At 42.1% G+C, this 22,643-nt stretch overlaps 2 protein-coding genes across 7 annotated transcripts in view; one reads left to right on the forward strand and one right to left on the reverse strand.

The window, feature by feature from the left end:
- Positions 1–13,213, forward strand: part of LOC127655911 (clathrin coat assembly protein AP180-like) — an 87,583-nt gene extending 74,370 nt beyond the window's left edge. For 5 of the 6 annotated variants that reach the window (XM_052143971.1, XM_052143970.1, XM_052143973.1 and 2 more), the window contains 7 exons: positions 1,804–2,037; positions 2,166–2,190; positions 2,483–2,576; positions 2,669–2,755; positions 11,224–11,337; positions 12,320–12,414; positions 12,516–13,213. In XM_052143971.1, coding sequence (XP_051999931.1) covers positions 1,804–2,037; positions 2,166–2,190; positions 2,483–2,576; positions 2,669–2,755; positions 11,224–11,337; positions 12,320–12,406 — 641 coding nt within the window. In that variant the 3' untranslated portion in view covers positions 12,407–12,414; positions 12,516–13,213. The remainder of the gene's footprint in view (positions 1–1,803; positions 2,038–2,165; positions 2,191–2,482; positions 2,577–2,668; positions 2,756–11,223; positions 11,338–12,319; positions 12,415–12,515) is intronic. The other variant, XM_052143969.1, reaches the window with a different exon arrangement.
- Positions 13,214–14,471: 1,258 nt separating this feature from the next.
- LOC127656423 (inactive serine protease 35-like) lies at positions 14,472–22,439 on the reverse strand. Its single transcript, XM_052144748.1, is given in 3 exon segments — positions 14,472–17,241; positions 17,243–17,534; positions 22,209–22,439. Coding segments are annotated over 2 exon segments (1,266 nt in total). The 5' UTR covers positions 17,522–17,534; positions 22,209–22,439; the 3' UTR covers positions 14,472–16,254.
- Between the last annotated feature and the right edge of the window lie 204 nt (positions 22,440–22,643).

Genomic DNA, 22,643 nt, shown 5'->3' on the forward strand with positions numbered 1-22,643 from the left:
ACAATGACAAAGCAACATCGCACATAAGATGATGTTTTTATCCATTCTGGCCATCGACTTAAAATAAGTTTGACACCACTGCCCTTAACCTTTCCTTTTAGAGTTCAAGTTTTTGTTCATCGACAATTGATAGGTAGTGAATCTGGAACTAGGAGATGTTTCCTGTCCATCTCCATGGAACTCGGGTACTTGGACGTGGCAGCAATGATCGATCATGGAAATGATCGATCGATAGAGATCACACATGATGTGACTTCACTTAATTTGAAATCCTGTGACAATTACCTGACAACTAAACACAAACGTGTCAAACAGGGAGCATATTTTTAATTTTGAGATTGATTACGTTTTGACATGGCAAACAAACTGATACAACACAGCAATGCTATCGTTACAATAATCAAAACAAAGAGAGTGTAATTAATCTTTAATAGAGATTATTTAATAAAAGTAAATGATTGTCACTGACTAAACCTTCCTACCCTGTGTGACGTAACACACACCTGCACCTCAAGAAAATGAATGAAGATTTCTGCTCGAGTTTCCAAGTTAGATATCCGATATAATGTGTCATTCCATTGCACTTTCCTCATTTGTAAGGTGGAAATTCAGATGCTCCGAGTTGAATGGAACGCTTCATGAATCACAGCAGCAACAATACAGAGCATCACGGCTTGCCTCACAAGAGTGAACATTTGGACCCACACACACACTTACACATACACACCAGGCACGTGTGGCAGTGTACAGCAGGAGAGCGTAGTTAAATGGAACATAATGCAGCATCTTCAAAATTGAATTTCAAATTAACATGCATATGTTAATAAAAGGCAATGGTTATGGCATCTCCTGTTATTTGAAAATAGTTCAGACAGTCACCAAAAAAACTGGTGCGCACTTACTAAGATTACTACGGCAACCTGAACGAAGAAAAGACAGACGCGCGTTGTGCACATTCTTTCAGAGTTGGGCAGCGAATCTTCACAAAGTATGATGCATTATATTTAGATTATGTAATCTTTTGTAAAATTTGTAACATACTGTTTTAAAACAGCCTGTAATAATATATAGACGATACACTGGAACAACACGAAGCAATGCAGCAGCCATAGATGTTTGTCAGACATGTTATTATATACAGTTATGAACTTGTAATTACCCCTTGAGTACTCAACGTAATTAGTCAGAGTACTCGAGTAGACAAAATGACCAAAATGCCTATCCCTTGAGAGAATATGTCTAACCATGTTGTGCTGGTGTATTTAAGGCTGAAAGCTTGCAATGCAGCCTCCCAGTGCATGCAGTAAACACCCTTGGATGCAGATTTAAATACCTTTTGTCATGAATTTTATGATAATTGTATGGATCTTTTACTCTTGTACTTTTACATCAGATTTGGTATATTATGGATTTGCTGACTAGTTATCTGTCTAAATCAGCCCTGGGCTAAATCAAAGGCCCGTTTAAACCTGGCATTGAGGTGTATTTGGGGATTTTTGCTTGAAATTGGACAATGCTAAAAAACAGGTTTAAATCCAAGACATTTGGGGGTTTTGCCATTTGATGTATGTCATCATAAAATCAAACACCCTCCTTTTGATAGCCAAACAGAAGTAGTCAAAAAAGACGCATAGTACAACCAGGTGTAAACGCTGATGTGTCTCGCTTGTCCATTTGTGATCGGATCTTCCAAAATGCATATTAATACCAAGAGTAAACAGGGCCAAAGATGCTCAGGGCTAGGAGAACTATGCTTAAAAATGATAGTCTTTATTCATGTTAGATCTTCTCTGCCCTCTGTAGTGTTTGATGGATTAGGAGACCTTCTAATGCCATCCATAACGCCTCAGAGTACAGGTGGAACTCCCATGGCTCCAACGACACCAGTTTTATCTGGAATTGTGCCTGCTGCTGGGCCAACCATGGCACCAGCATTGACACCGGCGATGGCACCAACAATGGTACCCTCAGCAGCTGCCCAACCAGCCAAAGCAATTGGAGGAGACTTAGACTCTTCACTTGCTGATCTGGTTGGAAGTATGTATGGAAATATGAAGGACTGAGGATGCAGGGCTCATTGAATTTCAGAGACTGCGCTTTGCACATGGTGTTGTACTCTTATTTCCAGCTCAAACTTATCTCTCATGTTTTTTTCTCTCTTGTAGATTTGGGGATGGGAAGCCAAAAGAAGTAAGTTCAGTCTCTGAATGTGCCCATTTGCTCTGTGTCTGTGTATTTTCTAGATGTCTATTAATCTTGTCACTTTTCCATAATGCCTATTCGCTGGCTTGAATTACTCAACCTGACCAGTATTGAAAATTCATTATTACTGTTGTGTCAACTTGATTGATTTACTCTGCCTTGGAGGACAATTTAATCTTGTTCACTTTGTGTAGCACTGAGTCCTATTTTGAATTGTCTGCATTTCATTTATGAATTGTTGATGGATATTTAGTTGACTGACCGCTGTTTTTTTATGCAGGGAATACCAGTGGAATGAGAAGAAGCTTACAGGAGGTGTTAACTGGACCCCTCAGGTAGCTCCCACTAGCTGGGGCACACCTGGCGCTCAGATGGTAGGAGCTGCAAACATATAAATCAACTTCCACTCTTACTGTAAATACATTTTCTTATCATGGTTCTATTTTCTGTTCTGGTTGTGTTTTAGCCTGGCTCCGCCCCTGGAGCCCCAGTAGCTGCCGCCCCCCCTGGAGCCATTGCACCACCCATGGGAGCACAGTCAGGCTTTGGCATGGTGAGAAATAACAAATCGGTTACCTTACGTAACCTCGGTTCTCTCTAGAAGAGGGAACGAGTATTGCGTAAGCTAGCTTACGCTACGGGAAAGATTAATCTTTTCTGAGATATTGAAGCCAAAAAATTACCCTTAATTTTGTATCCATTGTCAACGCAGTGCAGCAACTGCATACCTTGAGCGGGCTAGCTAGCGAGCTCATAGGTTGCTCTGCGGCAACTGCTGCAGCTTATAGACGAACTTGAGTGAACTTGCGTCCAATGACAGGCGCCCGCGCCGTCACTGCATCAAAGCCCGCCAAAATGGGCGTGGCTAGAGTGCATATAAGCGTAAGTTCGTAGGCTGGAACCCTGGTTTTCATTGAATGAAGCGAAAATCGCTCGTGGTGCGAGCACGGCCGGCTACACAATACTCGTTACCTCTTCTAGAGAGAACCGAGGTTACGTAAGGTAACCGATTCGTTCTCTTACGAGAGGTTCTCTCGTATTGCGTAAGCTAGCTTACGCTACGGGAACCCATTGTCAACGCCGTGCGCGCCAAGCATCCACTGCATGAGCCCCGGGGGTGGGGGGGACCCGGGGGAGCCCTTGTGAGTGGGGAAATAACATTTGGCCGGCAAGAGTGCGGGCCAGTGTGTGTGTAATACATAAGCACATAGTGGGAAGGAAAAGACAGAGCGGCGGTGCCGGTCTGTGTGGAATGTGTCCCATCAGTGCAGCTCACCAGGGGAGCTGTAGCGTATTAAACCGCTAGTAGTTTTGCCTGCAGGGCGGGACAAAGGTGGAGGGGGAAGCCTTTGTCCTGCAGGGCGGGACAAAGGTGGAGGGGGAAGCCCAGCCCGCTGCCACACATATGTCGTGAATGGAAATCCCGCTGGACCATGCCCACGAGGAGGCCATGCCTCTAGTGGAGTGAGCCCTAATGCCTAACGGGCATGGCAGGTCTTTTGACGCGTACGCGGCAGCAATAGCGTCCACTATCCATCTAGACAGTGTCTGTTTCGAGGCGGCGAAACCTTTGGTGCGCCCTCCGAACGAAACGAAAAGCTGCTCAGAGCGTCTGAAAGAGGTGGAGCGCGCAGTATACAATCTCAGTGCTCTGACTGGGCAAAGGAGATTGGCGTCGCGTTCGCTATCGGATGCTGGCAGCGCCGATAGGGAAATAATTTGTGCTCTGAAAGGAGTACCGATCACCTTGGTGACATAGCCGTGTCTAGGCTTTAAAATGACCTTGGAGTCACTTGGTCCAAACTCAAGACACGCAGCGCTGACAGACAGCGCGTTTAACTGATGACAGGGCAGTCAGAAAAACGGTTTTGAGTGAAAGGTATTTCAAATCCACGGATTGAAGCGGTTCGAAAGGGGAGGCTTTCATAGCTTTGAGAACTACGGAAAGATCCCAGATAGTGACCAGCTCGTTTTTTCCCAGTGACTGGCCGTGCAGGGGTTCAGCGAACGCCGCGATGGCCGCCACGTACACTGAGCGTGGATGGGGATCTGCACTTATCCAGCAACTCTTGTAAAAACACGAGCAGCGACGACACCCCACATGTCCGTGGGTCCAGGTCTCTGTCGGTGCACCATTTTGAAAACACAGACCATTTGGACGCATAGAGTCTTCTCGTGGAAGGGGCTCTAGCGTGTATGATAGTGTTTATTACTCCTTCTGGCAAAGCGACGGGTAGTTGTTGATCACCCACGCGTGCAGCGCCCAGCGCTCTGGGTGGGGATGCCAGATCGTGCCGCGAGCTTAAGAGAGGAGATCTGCTCTCACTGGAATGGGCCACGGGGCTGTCAGTGACAGCTGCGTAAACTCCGGGAACCATTTCTGATTCTCCCAGCGCGGGGCTATGAGGAGCACCGAGTGACGCGTTTCCCTGATCCTCTGTATTACCTGTGGCAATAGCGAGACGGGAGGGAAGGCGTAAAGCGGGCGGTTGGGCCAGTCCTGGGCCAGCGCGTCCTCGCTTTTCGAGAAAAATACTGGGCAGTGAGAGTTCTCTTCTGACGCAAAGAGGTCTATCTCTGCTCTGCCGAATATGCTCCATAACATCTGGACTGTTTGAGCGTGCAGTGACCATTCCCCTGGGGAAATATTGTCTCTGGACTGTCTGTCTGGGCCGTCGTTCAGGTGGCCTGGCACGTGCGTCGCCCTCAGCGAGCGCAGGTGGCACTGGGACCAACTCAGTATGCGTTTTGTCAGATGGAAGAGGTTCCTGGATCTGACACTGCCCTGACGGTTTAGATAGGATACCACAGATCTGTTGTCCGAACGGACCAGGACGTGGTGACCCTGAATGACCGGGAGGAAGCGCACGAGCGCGTACTCGACCGCTATCATTTCCAGACAATTTATGTGAAGGAGCTTTTCCTGAACTGACCATAGGCCAAAAACCGGAGAGCTCTCGCAGACCGCACCCCAACCCGTGTTGGACGCGTCTGTCGAGATGACTTTTCGGCGAGATACAGCTCCCATCGTCACTCCCCGCTGATACCATTCGGCCACTGCCCACAGCTGCAGAGCTGAGATACAGGTCTGAGTCACTCTGATCGGCTGGCGGCCCGTGGCCCAAGCCCGGCGAGACGCGCGGGTGTTTAACCAATGCTGAAGCGGGCGCATGCACAGTAAGCCCAGCTGAAGTACTGCTGCGGCTGGGGCCATGTAACCTAGCATTCTCTGAAATTTTTTCAGAGGCGTGAGGCTGTTCATCTGAAAGGACGCGGCTAGTCGCTGAACACGACGCGCGCGCTGTGTAGATAAGCGAGCCGTCATCGCCATGGAGTCTAGTTCTATTCCAAGGCAGGAAATTGCCTGACTGGGCTGTAGTGAGCTCTTGGTCCAGTTGACTGCAAGACCCAAACTGTTCAGATGACTGAGGAGAACTGTCCTGTGAGACAGAAGCTCCGTATGTGACTGTGCCAAAATCAGCCAATCGTCCAAATAGTTCAGAATTCGCAAGCCCTGACTCCGCAGGGGTGCGAGCGCCACATGCATGCACTTCGTGAAAGTACGGGGTGCTAAAGACAGGCCGAACGGAAGGACGGTGTATTGATAAACCTGGCCGTCGAAGGCGAATCTCAAGAATGGCCTGTGACGGGGATTTATCTGAATCTGAATGTAGGCATCTTTCAGATCGAGAGAGATAAACCAGTCCCCCTGGCGCACATGTGCGAAGAGTTTCCTGATTGTAAGCATTTTGAACGGTCTTTTTGCGAGCACCTTGTTCAAAACCCTGAGATCTAATATTGGTCTGAGGCCGCCGTCTTTCTTGGGGACAAGAAAATAACGGCTGTAAAACCCAGACTCGCTCAGAGAAGGTGGCACTCTCTCTATGGCCCTTTTGCAGAGAAGGTTTGCTATTTCTGAACGAAGCATGCAGGCTGCTTCCGTGTTCACAGTAGTTTCGAGCCGCGCTCTGAAGCGGGGAGGGCGGCGATCGAACTGTAGCAAATAACCCTGTTTTATTGTGCTTAACACCCATTTGGATATCTCTGGGATAGCTTTCCACGCTTTGAAGCGTAACGCTAGAGGGTGAATGGCCAAGTCGCCCTGATTGCCGCACACAGCGAGCTGAACAGAATGTGTGAGCGCGCTTACTGTGCTTATGCATGACTGCTCGCAGACAGCAGGGACAGGCTGTTCTGTGAGTGACTTCCCGATTGAAGTGAATGGGGAAAGAGTCACATCTGTGAAGTGATGCACGAGCATAGTCACGGGCATGGGACTTACATACAGAGAGGTGTTTGCTGGCCGTGTGACAGAGCGGGCAGAGAAGGGGGCGCGTTTATTGACTCTAACACTCGAGCTGGCTGTGCCTGCTTTATGTGAGTGGGCTCTGATAGGGACACGGGAAGTGTAATGCTTGTGTGTAGGGGTGAACACTGGATTGTGGGCACAGTTTCTACACATAAGGCATGTTTGCTTTTCACAAGATTTCTTTGGGTCGCCGTGAAAACGGCATTTGAGTGCAGGCAAGCGGGCAGTATCACCAGCTTGTTGGCTGCTGAATCCACCACTGCAGTAGCCTGAGAGAAGGGGACTGACAGGGGGCGAAGCTTTGACGGTGGTCCGGCCGCGGCGGGACTGAGCCGTCGTTTCCTTAACAAAGCTAGGAGGACTTCGGTTGCTCAGGTTTCAACGCAATCTTAGGCCGAGGCCCGTGGGGGGGCGGCGGTCTGCGGCGGCTGTCTGAGCGCGTTCTAGGGCGGCCACCCTGTCGACGCTGAGAAGTCTGGCTTTGCTGAGCTGGGTGCTGTGAAGAGGCTCGTGCAGGAGGCTGGTCACGTGGGCGGCCTGCAGAGGAGCTAGCGCGACGAGGCAGGAAGAGATTCATGGCTTGGGTGTCTTTCTGGACTTCCGAAAACGGTCAACAATGCCACTCACCGCGGAACAGAAGAGACCGGACGGAGAGAGCGGCGCGTTGAGGAACGTGGAGCGCTCAGCTTCTCCCATATCGGCTAGTGTTAGCCATAGGTGTCTCTCGGTCACAGTCAGCGCGGCCATGCACTTCCCTAGGGCTTGAGCTGCAGCTTTGGTGGCGCGAAGGGCGAGATCCGTCACGCTCCTTAGATCTGAAACAGCCTCTGGGTGCCTGCCTTTCTCATCCCATTCTCGGAGAAGGTCCGCTTGAAGGATCTGTAAAACGGCCATGGACTGCAGAGCAGATGCGGCTTGGCCGGCGGCGGCATAGGCGCGGCCAACACAGGCGGAAGTAGTTCTGCAGGCCTTAGACGGGAGCACTGGCTTAGACCGCCATCTCGCGGAGGGCGGGCAAAGGTGTGCTGCTACCGAATCCTCGACCGGGGGGATGGAAGAGTAGCCCCTCTCAGTGGCGCCGTCCACCTGAGCAAGAGAGGTGGAGACGTGGGATCGGTTCCTGGCCGAGAGAGGCGCATTCCACGATTTAGAGAGCTCGGCGTGGAGTTCCGGCAGGAAGGGCGCGGCCCGGGCCGCGGGCGCCGCGCGGCGACGGCTCTGAAGAAAGCAGCCGTCGAGTCTGTTGGGAGCCTGCTCAGAGGGCGGTGACTACTCGAGCCCGAGGCGGTCAACGGCCTGTGTGAGGAGGCGCGTTAGTTCTTCCTCGACTCCGGCGCGGGTCCTGCTGGATTCCTGGGCCAAGGAGGAGGCTTGGGAGCCTGACCACTCCTCGCTGTGCGAAGCCATGATGGAACAGCAGCCCTTATCCTCCGCCTCGTCATCCGAGATGGCAACAGTGCGGCCGCTCGGCGGCAACTGCGCGTCCCGGGAGGGCGGGGAGGGTGAAAGCGAGGCTCGAGGGAGAGGCTCCGGCGAGGTAGTCGCTTCTAACACCGGTTCCGGCAGCCTTTGGGAGCGGCGCTTCTTTCTGCACGGCGAAACGAAGGCGGCGCGGCGGCTTCGGTTTTGAGTGCTTCGAGTGGAGCCCGCAGGGTCGACATCGGAAGCTCCTCGCAGAGGTCGCATCCGCCGTCAGCGAGGGCGAGCGCTGCATGTTCCAGTCCCAGGCAGAGAGCGCAGATGAGGTGGCGGTCTCCGGCGCTGAGAGGGGCGCCGCATGAGGCGCAGGTGGTGCGAGGCATCTTAAAAAAGACGCTCGTTGCTCTTTTTGTGAAGTTCGCTGAGGAACTTGCTTGCTCTAAAAAGGATACGTCGCCGGATGGCGTAGCTCGCAGGGCGGCTAAAGGTGGCGAAGACGGCCGGCTTCTTCGAGCGCTGTCCAAGCTAGCTAGATGCCCCTCGAACGGCGACGCGGCTTCTGCAGTTCAGAGATGCGAAGAGCTTCGCTGAATAGATGAAAATCAGGGTTCCAGCCTATGAACTTACGCTTATATGCACTCTAGCCACGCCCATTTTGGCGGGCTTTGATGCAGTGACGGCGCGGGCACCTGTCATTGGACGCAAGTTCACTCAAGTTCGTCTATAGGCTGCAGCAGTTGCCGCAGAGCAACCTATGAGCTCGCTAGCTAGCCCGCTCAAGGTATGCAGTTGCTGCACTGCGTTGACAATGGATACAAAATTAATTCAATATCTCAGAAAAGATGAATCTTTCCCGTAGCGTAAGCTAGCTTACGCAATACGAGAGAACCTCTCGTAAGAGAACTGTATTTAACCCTCTATGCTAATGGTATGGTGCTGCCATTTTCTGTTTTTCCTGTGGTCACCTTTACAAGGCAGACACGTGCTAAGGTGCTCCTCAAACTGCAAAATTAAACACATTGCATCTTTGATAAGTCAGCAAGATGTTGTTAAATATTTGAAGGTATTTGAAAATATTTTAATATTCAAAATGTCTTGTCATTCTACCCCTGTGCAGTATTTTCTTTGGTTTTAAAGCCTTAACCTGGAAGGAATCATATATCTTTATTTTATTGTATATTTCCCTAGTAAATATGAATATTTGACTTCTTAAAGGAGCTGTAAGCTATTTTTCATTGAAAGGTATGCAAAACATTTTCCTACTCCCTGAAAGATATTAATCAAATAAGTCCCCTGATGTCTCATCGGTCTCTGTGTCAACTCTAGACTATCTGTCCATGGACAATGATGCTTTCTGCTTGTCAGTCGTTTTGTGGCTTCTCATAGTATTGTAGTTGCAGTTAATAATTGAGGCATAATGCATTTTTATGCCATGTTGTTCATAACAATTGTCAGTTGAGGGCACTACTGTTTCTGTTCTCAATAAAGCTAATATTGATATATTTGGATTTCTGGGGTTTTGGAAAGAGGGGGTGTGGCTAATTCAACAGCTCAGTCTCGTGGAAGTAGAGCGGCTGAAATCGCTTACAGCACCTTTAAAGTGTAAGTGTATTAAGCCCTGTTAACACCGCCAGCGACATTGTTGCTTGTCCGTGTACTTTGTGTTTCTAGTGGGCTTTCACTCTAACGTTGTTGGTCGACTGTAGTGGTAGTGATTTTGATCTTTAAAATGACTTGTCTTTTAAATTCCTTCAGATTTGTTAATTGATTCATTCATTGACCAAATTACACCAAATTACATTCTGCAAATTACACCTTTGGGCCTGTAGATGGTGCCAAATTACCATCTTTTACGTTTTGAGTAAATTGCATTGAATCATAAGCACGGTCATTCACGACCAGAACAAGTTAATTATCCATTATTAAAATATTAATGTCAACAACTTCAGTACTGCAAAGTGTTTAAGCATCATTAGCATTTCCCCACAAATGGCAACAAAGCATATCTATCAAAATGTGGACTCCTGAGCCCAACTTTTTATCAAGCTATACAAAAAAAGACAACAATACTAACATAAAAAATAATTATGAGTTTCAATAACATCTATATGTCTTTGTAATATGTGGTCAGCACTCATTTTTATTCATTATATATGCGGCCCTTTTTCTTGTTGAACGAAATTGACGAACTGAACGAACTAAATGCCTCTCATTCAGCTGAACAGCAGATCCTCATTCATGAATGAGATGAGTGATTTATGCATTTCGTTCATTCACGAACAAGCGTATCAGTAAAGTTAGTTTGTTTACGATCAAGACGCCTTTCATCTTGTTCAGACTCAAATGACCGTCTGTACTGGTTCAGTGAAGGGGTATATGCAAATAATTAATTAATCGGCACACCATGTCATTAATTTGATTAAAATTTTAATTGATTGACAGCCCTAGTTTTTATAGGAACTGCAGCAGTGCTCAAAGCATAATCACGAACAAGATGAATGATCTCTCAATGGAGGAATCAAACTCACACAGAATGCAGACAATTTCTACCATGCTTTCCACACATCTTTTTTAAATTAAAAACATGTATGTAGTTACAGACAAATCAGACAGAACGGTGAAATCGCTCACAGTAACTTAAATTCTCTGCCTTGCCTGCACTCGCTATGTCACAGGAGATAGATGAAGTCAGCTCCACTGTTTTCACTCTCATTGGTAGTCGCTTCCAAATGTCACTCATCATTTGCATAAAGTTATTTGTCGTGTTTCTCACCACACGAACATCTTGTCGCCAGCAGTCGCTCGTGATGCCGGACGTTGCTCTGCTTTCATTGAAATCGAATGAAGTTGTGTCTCTTTGCCACTGCATATCATTTGCTGTGTGAACTGGGCTTAAAGCACAAATACACCTTAATAAGTATGAAACTTTGCATGACAATTAATCGGCATAATTGTGATGAGCATTAGAATAGAAAATTAATATTACAATTAATGGTCTGCCACATTTAATAATCGTGACAGCCCTATTTTATGTATAAGTAATACATTTATTGTTTTTTATAATTTATGTAACTATGAAGAGGAGTAATGCTTGTTAGAATTACAGGGTCATTTACTTATTCACTCAAATTAGGTTTTTAGGATTTCCAGGTATGACCATTTTACATTGTGGTACAGAGTTGGTTTAAGGAAATGTTTTTTTTTTTTTTTTTTATGTAAACAAAACTTGTCATAAACATTGTTATAACATAATGCATGCCATGAAAGTATAAACTGGGTCATTTTTTACTCAGCCCCCAGCAGTAGGAGTGGGAGCTCCCATGATGCCCCAACCTATGATGATGGGTCAGCCCATGATGAGACCACAATTTACAGGGTCTGCAGCATCAGGAACACCTGGAGCACCAGTAAACAAGTTTTCCCCTAACATACACAAAAACACAAACATACACATACAAACGCATATCGTTTTTGAGTACGAATCTTGATCCTATATACCTGTAATAATGGTAAATTGGTTTTCATTAGGGGTGGATAAACATATAAATCTTCCGATGCATAGCGATCTTCATTTGAGCAACCTCAATATCGATTCTTAAATCCTAAAATCTTTTACTTTATGCGCAGCCCTCCAGTACAATGAGAGGAAAGAACACGCATTTGCAACCATATTTCATGCTGTGCAACTATAAGTGTATATACAGTATTTGGCAACTGATTGAGTATTAAGCAGCAAGATCCTGTCACTGCGAGTTGAGAGTAAAATTTGTTACGTGTAATGTGTGTCCAAAGACGAGATCCACGCAACCCATTTGCCAGTGAATAATGTCTCTTTTAATACTCTTTCTGTTCTTTACATTCAGTTGTTGATCAAAAACAACAAAAAAGAAACATTGAATTCTAATTACGCATAGCACGTATGCTCATTTACAGACACTCTGTACAGAAATGCCGGTTATCTTAAAGAGTCAGTGCCGGTTTTTAGCAGGTGTTCAATAAATTAATGTAAATACTTGTAAAAAAATATGCAATTAAACAATAAACATGTAACAAAATATAATATATGCAATATAATATCATACTACTTGATGGAATATATGGATTTGTTCATTTTAAAAAAGCTAAATATGACCAAAATGATGATAAACTAATAAAATATAATTAGTAAAATGTATATTTTCTTAATTGACCTAATAAGAAGGTCCCCTGTATAATTAACAGCATTAGCTGGGAGAAAATGTATTTCATATATAAGCAAAAGGGACATTATAAGTGAAAGCGAATCGAATCGAGAGCTTGTCATTCGGAATGGAATCGGGAAATCTGTATCAATACCAAGCCCTAGTTTTCATATGACTTCCACTAACCGCACACCCATTGCTCTCTCAGTTGTCTCCAGGGCCGGCTGTTCAGAGCCCCAAAAAACCTCCCTCCAAGGACCCCCTTGCAGATCTCAACATCAAGGACTTTTTATAATCTCCCAGGTATCATTATCTTTCCAATGGCTCTCTTAAATGAGACTCTAAATCACTTCACTTTGTAGAGCATTATAATGTGACATTTACACAATGTGTTCTCTTTGCAGTGTTTTTTCTCAAAGTTTGAGCTCCAGTGAGAGAGGTCTGCTGTCTGTTTACGCCCCCAGATGCCCCGAGGAGCCCACAGCTAGATTTACTGCGCCAAACATAAATCCCACCCACTCTGCCCCACCCAGCCTTCCTGTGTCATGTTGTAGCTACAGACTGTGAAGTGAAACGTAGAAAAAAAGAAAGAAAAATTAAGATGTGCTTATTTCGATGTAATCCTTTGTTATAATGAAATAGAACAAAACTATATATATATATATATATATATATATATATATATATATATATATATATATATATATATATATATATATATATATATAAAAACATTTTAATGAAAGATTAAAAAAAAGAATGTGTACTTATGTCAACTTTTTTCTGGTGTTTAGGTCTGAAATGAATGATGTATGTGTGTTGATCATCTCAAATTTACTTCTGGTACCTCTGAGACTTCCCACTTGGGGTTAGAGATGTGGCAATCTGCCCTGAACACGGTTGTTCCTGTGCTTTCTGTTGTATGTTAGTTTTGGAGCAGTGTATATTATCCTCATTGACGAAGCAAGGGTCTCCCCTATTCTCTGATCTTTATGTGTGGACAATTTATTAATGTGAACCCGGTAATGAAATTGTAAGACATGATATTGTCATTTTCCATCATCGACTGACATGTTTGTTTACAAATATAAATATATTAAATATATATTGAATATATATATATATATATATATATATATATATATATATATATATATATATATATATATATAAATTAGTACCACATCCAGGCTCCTCCTAGATAACCCTATGATTACATGTATTTTTTTGTATTTTGATTTTTTGTTTTTTATATATATATATATATTTTTTAAATTCTTCAACTTTGACCATAGTTTAGTTCTGTGAACACATTGTCAGTTCACTGTTTACATTCTCTTACAACTCTGAATTTCCCCAAGGAAATAACCTCTTTATTTTGACTTTAAATCCAGATGAACATATAATCTTAACACTACTAATCTGGAAAGATTAACTAATCTCTTAGAAATGCCTTTTTCAGTATCGTAATGAAATAATCAATGTGTACAGAAACTTGTTAAACTAGTTATTTGGATGTTTCTGAAAACCCCCTGAAGATTTCACAGTTGTAGTCAATGGAATGGTGTTGATGTTTGAGTCTCTTAGTTACTTGTGCTTGTATTCCATTTGAATCTGGTACATGTAGTGTTATTTTGTATAACTGTAGAAGAACCGTTCACAAGTTTGGTTCTCAGTCTTGCTCCCTCATAATACCCACATTAAGAACCCCTTCCCTTGTTTGTTACACTTAACAGTCAGATAATGTTCTCTCTATTGGTGAGTGGTGGTACTGTAGTTTGTACAGCAGAATGGAGTGTGGAGGAGATATCTTGTATGTATGGAGTGTCGTTTTCCTTCTGGATAATACAGGGGCAAAGCATAGGTGCACATGCTGGGTATTAGCAGTGATAGACTCTTAGATTGTTGTAATAGTTTTCAGAGGAGGTCACTGTTAAACAGTGTTACAGAAAGGTATGATTGAAAGCTCTGTGGAACATCTAAACTCTATAACTCACTATCACGGATAGATCTGTTTTCTGTTTGTTGCCATTAAAATGACAAAGGCAGATCTTCGGATCTCTCTTTTTGCATTTCTCTCAAAATAAATGTATTTTGATTTGTGGTTTCATAATTGTCACCCCTACATAGTGCATGTAAGCCATTTGAGATGCAATAAACACTGATGGGACAAATTGCCCACCTGAGTTATTTTGTGTTTTCACCAGGACGTCTCTAATGATATAGGAAATAGAAGGGGGGAAAACAGCTATATTTTTTTTTAAAGATGCAAAATGTAAGGTACACCTGACAAATTAATGATTAATGGGAGTTAGCAGCTGTTATGCTGATGGAAAAATAAACACTTTTTTTGTTCTCAGACCAATACAAATAAATCTCAGTTTATTTGGTCCTTAATAGCAAACATTTAAAAACTACAAATAAAAAATTATGCTAATCAATGCAAATTTATATTAATATGTTTATTTAGATTTCCTATCCAGCTACATTGCTTTACTCTATATCAAAATGACAAAAATCAAATGATATTTACCACTGACTGCATCTAAATTTAAATTACCCTGTGTATTTTATTAAGAAAGACATTGTCTTATGTAATTCATAATCTGAGCCTTACATTAAATACATGCTTACAGTTCTACAGTAGGCTGTTTCTCTTGACAGGTCCTCAAATATTTTATTTGAAAGGAATTACCCCAAAGATGAAAATTCTCTCATTTTCTCACCTTCAGGCCATCCCAGATGGTATACGACTTTCTTCTGCTGAACACAAACAGAGATTTTTCAGAAGAATATCTCAGCTCTGTAGGTCCTTGTGAATGGTGGCCAGAATTGTGAAGCTTCAAAAATCACATAAAAGTAATCCATGTTTTCAGAATCGATGTGATAGTTGTGGTTGGGAAACATATCAATATTTATGTCCTTGTTTACTATAAATCTCAATTTTCATGTCCCATTTTGAAAGTGCAAATGGATATTTATGTCAAAAAGGACTTAAATATTGATCTCTTTCTCACCCACACCTATCACATTGCTTCTGAATATATGGATTTAACCACTGGAGTGGTATGGATTACTTTTATGTGGTCTGTATGTAATTTTTGGAGCTTCAAAGATCTGGTCACCATTCACTTGCATTGTAAGGACCAACAGAGCTGAAATATTCTTCTAAAAATCTTTGTTTGTGTTCAGCAGAAGAGAGAAAGTCATACACATCTGCGATGGCATGAGGGTTAGTAAATGATTAGAGGATTTTCATTTTTGGGTGAACTATTCTTTTAAATATAAATTAGCACCAAAGATCAACAAGGGCAACTGCATTTCTGACACTGCATTAAGATAGAAAAGGCAGAAATATAATTGTAAATGGCAGCCCATGAAGACAGTTTACAGTTTATGCTATCAAAGACAAACAATCATAACATTTATTATAATGATAACAGGAACAAAGAGTTTTTAAAGAACACCAGCACATTGATTAAAGTATCAATAATCAGATGTGTTCTTTAAAAAGAAAAACAAAATCCACATAAAAGCACCAAAGCTTCTTGCCTCAGAAAAAACAAAGAAAGTATTTTTTTTTTCTTTCTGTTAACTAGTCGGATCTACCTTTTACACATCTATTTCAAGATATCCGGACAGATGAACAGACAAAAAATGCCTCCCATGGCAAAACAACATTGATTAAATGTAACAGTACATTTTCTAATTCAAAATTACATTACACCCTTTAGGATATAATTACCTCTCATTTAAGACAACTGAATCTAGAAATACATTCACTCTTAATGATTTATATCAAAAGTTGTCTAATAAAATAAATTAACATCAAAAGACCCATCATACTGTAATGAATGTTGTGATGTAGTCTCTAGTGCAGATGGATGCAGCAGTTTGTGTAGTTTACAAAGGGCACAATGGTGCAGTGATGGTATCAGATGGGTAATACCATGTACTCAGATAATTACCATGGTATTGAAATTCATGTAGGTGTTTGCATGGTACTCAATGATACTTCCAAGAATACCAAGGTAATACCATAGTACTTTTTGGTACTTTTGTAAGTAAAATGGGAGGCGTTCTAAAATCGAAAGAGTTGGCGTTTGGCAGGATAGAAGTAGTCAGATGGGTCGCTGGAGTCTCTCAGGTATCCCGGCACTGACTGGAGTCCCCATGAACCCAGTGGCAGATCTGTGCATACTTCAGGGGTGTGATTCGCACCGCCACATTGTAATCCTGCTGTACCCCGTTAACATCCACCCACTGGTGACCTGAGAAAACCCCAACGATTTTCCTCTTCCAATTTTTCTTGCCAGGTTCTTTGAGGCGAATGTAGACACCTGAGCCGCTGGAACCGGGCTTGGCATCACAATACTGGTACAGCAAATCGTTGGACTCCTCGGACACGGAACAAAAGCGGTACACCAGATTGTCCGGCCGGTCGTCATCGAAGCCAGAGAAGTGGATACGTCCGGCTGGCAGCTTCTTAATTGAAGGAATGACACCTAGATCCATGTACTTGGTCTTCTGCGCCCTCTTTAGCTCCAGGATGGCATAGTCATAATCAGCCACTACTTTCTCAGAGATACCTTTAAACCAGCCCTTCGGCACCTGCATTTGTTTCACACGCGTCCAGCGGAATGAGGGTTGTTCAGAAACAGTGCTGCGGCGACTCCGGTTCCTCTTGCCTTTGCCTTTGCCCTTACGTTCATGCTTCTCTCCAATCTCTTCGTTTTCATCTATTTCCCCTTCCTCTTCTTTATTCTTTCTCTGTCCTTTCCCTTTTCTTCCTTTCCCTTTCCTGCCTTTCCTACTGCGAGATCGCTCCTTCAACACCCCTACGCTGAGTTTCTGTGCCCCGTCCAGGTAGTCCGTTCCATTGTGGATGCAATGAGCGGCCGTCAACACATGCTTTGGGGACACCAGCACTCCAGAACAGCCTGTAGAGATCTTCACAGAGGTGGAGAAAGGGTATTTCATAGAGTACAGTTTGTCAGCGATGGTAAAGCGCGTGTCTGTGCCATAGACCTCTCGTCTGTTTCGTGTGTGGGACAAAGAGCTTCCTGTCCAGTCGTCGCTCATGTTTAGCTTCTGTACTGAGATGGTGGTGAGTGTGCGCGTTCCATTATCAGTACATTGTTTCGTAGGACAGTAGCTTCTCCAAATCATCTAAGCTGGGCTGTGGGAGACCCCTCTGACACTCGATGCCACATATTCCATGGAGCTCGCTCTGAGGTTTGGCTGAAAACTCAGAACTGTCCAGATACACCGTTTGCTTTTCATGTACCAGTGGTACCTTCTTCTGCGGCCAGGTGTACTCATCATCACCTGTTGCATCTTCCACAGCTGCAGCCACCAACACAGCTAGTGCTGAAATGGACAGCAGTAGACTCAAGGGTACGGAGCCCATTGCAGAGAGACCCCTGAGCCAGATGAAAAAAACAAAACAAAATAAAAACAGAATGAATGACAGTGAAATATTGAAGAATGAGACATTAATTGTCACATCAATTACAGTGTAGCACCCTTATGACTCTTTATACTGAGGTGCAGGGCCTAATGCCCAGAGTAGTGGCATATCGCAATCCCTTTTGAAATTATTTCACATGCAGTATATTAATTTTAGACATCTAATTCAATTTTCACTAGTTAAAAAGCAATGAAATTACTACTAATAATTCTTGATATCAAAACATATTAACAATGTGCTACTATTACTGTTTTATATCAATTATTACATTGTTACTAAACTGCAAATGTCCATTCCTTTTATTAAAGGAATAGTTAACCCAAAAATAAAAATTATCTCATCATTTACTCAACCTTATGCCATCCCAGATGTGTTTGACGTTCCTTATTCATCAGAACACAAACGAAGAATTTTAGAAGAACACCTCAGCTCTAAGTCAGCATAAAAGAAATCCATAAGACTCCAATGGTTAAATCCATATCTTATAAAGTGATATGACAGGTGTGGATGAGAAACAAATCAATAATTAAGTCCTTTTTTTACAATAAATCTCCACTTTCACATTCACTTTCCCATTCTTCTTCTTTTGTTTTTGGTGATTTGCATTCTTTGTGCATATCGCCAACTAATGGGCAGAGAGGAGAATTTATAGTATAAAAAAGGACTTAAATATTCATTTTTCTCACCCACACCTATCATATAGTTTCTGAAGACATGGATTAAACCATCAGAGTCATATCGATTACTTTAATGCTGCCTTTATGTATGTATGTGTGTGTGTGTGTTTTTGGAGCTTTGGAGCCACCATTCACATGCGTTGTACAGTCTTTTACATATTCTTCTAAAAAAATATCCTGTATGTCAAAAGGGTTTGTGATACCTGACCAGTTCATATTATCTCTTTTTGTGCTGCTAAATTTTTCCTCATTATCCTAAGCAGAAACAGCACAAAATCTGCACATTTCTTCAGAATAAACAAAACAGGTGGGTTGGAATAAATTTTCCTTTGAAATATTGTAAACATTTTTGCCTTGCCTGAGAAAAGTATAGTCATTGCCAATAATTTCTGCTTAATAAATAATTTTTATTTAATAAAAAAAAAAAAAAATGCATGCATGCAATACATTAGCCTACACACAGTCATGACCACTAGGGGGAGACAAACAACACACTATTTCAAGACCTGTCATTATATACAGTTCACTTCCATTACCCATCCTTAACATTCCACAGATATTTGGACCAAATCGTAATTTACATTTTAAATCAACAACAGTATTTCACAACAAAAGATTCCAAAACACAAGTTTTCAATCTCCTTTTAAGACACATTTTCTTCAGCAGAACACAATGGGTATTTTCCATTTCCAAGAAATAGCTAAAATAACCCTTCAATCCCAAACTTGCTGCGCTCGCTTTAGAGACTAAACAGATGAGTGAAATAGCAGACAAATATGTTGACATTTAAAAGGTAGAATCAATGGAGATTTAGTGAGTACTTAAATTGTACCAGCTGACAGAAGAAATCTACTGTACCATTAGAGGTAACTGATGCTGTCTGTGGAGACTGGAGGCATGTTGGCTTGTGGCGTAGAGTAGACTATTGACCCTGTGGGTCTGAGCTTTTTGAGTCAGTGGTTTGGAAACGTTCCCTACTTTCTTGCTAAATGTCAGTAATAAGTACATATTGGAGCTCCAATGATGGTAAGGCAAATGGTACTGTTCCTAATAAATCTGAGGACAAAATTAAATGATAAACACACATAGACACATGCACACATGCAGCTATATACAGTAGCTTCACAAAGCTATCCAATCAGTATGCTAATTCTGCATTCATTGGCGTCTCAGGTAACAGCTCTCATTGACCGAGTTTTACATACATTATACTTTCTTTCTTTTTACCAGACTATCAATTTGCTAATGTGATTAAGAGATATTTGTCTGTCCGCAGCTGTAAAATGTAGGTAACACATGCAGCATTACATTAATAATACATTACCATCTTCTGAAAAAAAAACCCATCTTAAACCAGACAAAACTGGATTGCTGGTCTTAGCTGGTTTAAGATGGTCTTGCTAGTCTCCTGGGCTGGCCAAGCTGGTCTTCAACTGGTCAGCCATTTTTCACAACTTAACCCGATTTTCAAGTGACCAGCAACCCAGGAAACCAGTAACGTAAAGGTATAGTTTATGTTAATGAAAATTTTTCATAATTTTCTCATGTGTATAACTTATTTTCGTCTGAAGAACACAAACAAAGATTTTTGGCAGAATTAGTAGAATATCTCCACTCTGTAGGTCCATACAATACATGTGAATGGTGATCTGGGTTTTGAAGCTCCAAAAAGGAGATAAAGTCAGCGATAGATGGCGCTGTAGGAATTGTAATCAAGCTTGAAATCATGATCGCCAAGGAGATTTCTGTTAAGATTTATAGTGAAAAAGCATTTGTATTTTGTTCTGTTCTCACCCAAAACCAACTGGATTTCTTCAGAAGAAATTGATTAAACCACTGGAGTCTTATGAATTACTTTTATGCTGACTTGATCTCTTCTTTGGAGTTTTGGTCACCATTCACTTACCTACAGACCTACAGAGCTGAAATATTCTTCTAAAAATCTTTTATTTTTGTTCTGCTGAAGAAAGAAAGTCATACACATCTGGTATGGCATGAGGGGGAGTAAATGATGGAGAATTTACATTTTTGGGTGAACTCATTAGTATATGATTTATCCAAAGCAACTTACAAATGAGGACAAACACAAACAATGAATCATAAGGAGCCAACAATAGCAGTGGCACAAACCAACATAAAAAAAAAAACTTAAACAGAAGAGAATAGAACAAAACTAAAGCAGGTACAGTTTGCATGTATGACCCACACACAAATGAGCACACATACACAAAGAGGGCTTGGTAAAGCTGTCTGCAAAGCACCAAGCTAAGCATTTCAGTCACCCTTTGTCAGCACCCTATGCTAGACTACTGAGCATTGCCCAAGCAAACACAGATTACACCAACATTTTCTAATCATTACCGGAGAGGGTTGGTCGAAAGATATTTGCTACCACAGAAGATTGCCATATCCTTGATTCTGTTCAATTTCCCCCCCAGGAGCTAAAACCTCTCTCCTCCAACCTCACACTTCACTCTGACATGGTGCCACAGTGGATTTGGTTGCCCCGTCCATGAGAATCATCTGCACAGACAAAACAGTAGGGCCTCCGTGGACAAAGTGTGCATGAGGGACAAAATGTGTGTATGTGTGTGTGGCGAGGTGGTTATGGATCTAGGCAATGACAAATCAAATGTATTTCTAATGGAGAGGGCCATGAGAAGTGCAGCACTTACAGAGGTCTAAGACAATTCTAGTAAGGCCGATGATTTTTAATATGTGCAGACAGATCAAGCCTTAAAAAGATGGCAAAAAACAGACTTTACACTCAGTGTGACACATGGTCTGATCACTCTATCAATAAGGTTTTCTTGTGCAATCGCTATGGCATTTCAGATGACTCGTCTCTAATAGATAAATCAGCCTTAGAGATGAAGATCGACAGTTGTTTAGATTAAAGGGGGTTTTATATTTTCTAAGGTTTACTGCCTAATAAGGACAGACTCTGATTATAGTGTTAGAGAAATCTGTTTTAAAGAAGCAGTAATTTGCTCCTGCATGTCATCATCATCTACTTATTCCAATAAAAAACATAAATCTTAATTTTATTTTCAATTCACGTTGTTCAACCAAACAGTGGCGCTAATGGTCCCCTTTGAAATGAATTGAAACATACATACTGGTAAATTAATTCAAAGTTGACTGTGCTTTTATCTGCATGCCTTTCCCTTGCTGTCAGTCATTCTTTGATAAACATTTACACCAATAAGGTAACTCCCTAACAGAATTGTACCATGATAAACCGTGGTTTCCTACAGTAGGTTCACACATAGTATTTTGCATATACATTACAGTGCAATTATTATTAACATGGTACAATTTTGCAAATGCTGGTTTATATATTAGGCTACTAATTAGAGTTTAGATGACTCAATTTGAGATTTTTCATTTGATGTAAAAAGTATTCATTCAGTTTTCTTTATGAGATTAGTGAACTTTGTATTTACTCAGTTTTCCCTTCAGAAAACTTTTTATTAGATTTCAACCACCAGAGACGGTGAATGCTTTGCGATCTATAATTACTTGTGATACGTCATAAAGAGCACTTGACAGGAAATAAATTTTTTATTGATTTTTTTTTTTTTTTTTTTTCTCTCTTCTTTTGTGTATGTTGTTCTTTGTCTCTGGTATGGTATGACTGTATAAATGTTTGATTGTATATTGATGGTTTTACACGTTTGTACCCAATGTTGCCTTCAATAAAAAAAATAATAAAAATTTTTTTTTATTGATTTTGCAACGGCCGGAAATATGCACTAAACTTTTTAAACGTCATCAACTTCCAATAGAAGAAAGAAAAATTTTTTTTTTAAATTTACAGCCACCAAGAAGATGATTGATAATGAGGACTCTAACAAATGTTAAAACAAGTTACAAATACACTCCACACATCCAGCAGGCCTACATAACTCCAGTGATAACCATCACGAAAATGTGAAAAGCATCATACCTGCTATCATTCGATTAATGGAGATGTAAATTCCGCAAAGAGATGCTTGTTATTTAAATAAACACCCGCGTTCAGGGAGATATAAAGTTACTTTATCTCAGAGGTCTTTTTCTTGGAGGCTGATAGTCCGTTTCTTCTCATATCTGCTCCACCTTCAAGACAGGGAGAGGCACAGAGACGAAAAACTCGGTAGGAATTACACTTGACGTTTAAGGGAAAAGGGAGGAAAAAAATTACAACAAGATTTTCAAAAGGATCTCGAATAGGGGAGGGACCATCGTGCTCTCCAACGGTGAAGTGGGGAAAGTGAACTTAAGAGAGTACAGTTTAGCTCTTAGTCTGGGATTTTGAATAATTCTTTATTTGAGAATTAAACGACTCGTATATCCCTTGGATTCAAAGGTGCTTTCACTGGATCTGGACGATGATTCGTTC

The sequence above is a fragment of the Xyrauchen texanus genome, chromosome 15 (genome assembly GCF_025860055.1).
Source record: "Xyrauchen texanus isolate HMW12.3.18 chromosome 15, RBS_HiC_50CHRs, whole genome shotgun sequence".
In the NCBI taxonomy this organism is placed as follows: Eukaryota; Metazoa; Chordata; class Actinopteri; order Cypriniformes; family Catostomidae; genus Xyrauchen; species Xyrauchen texanus.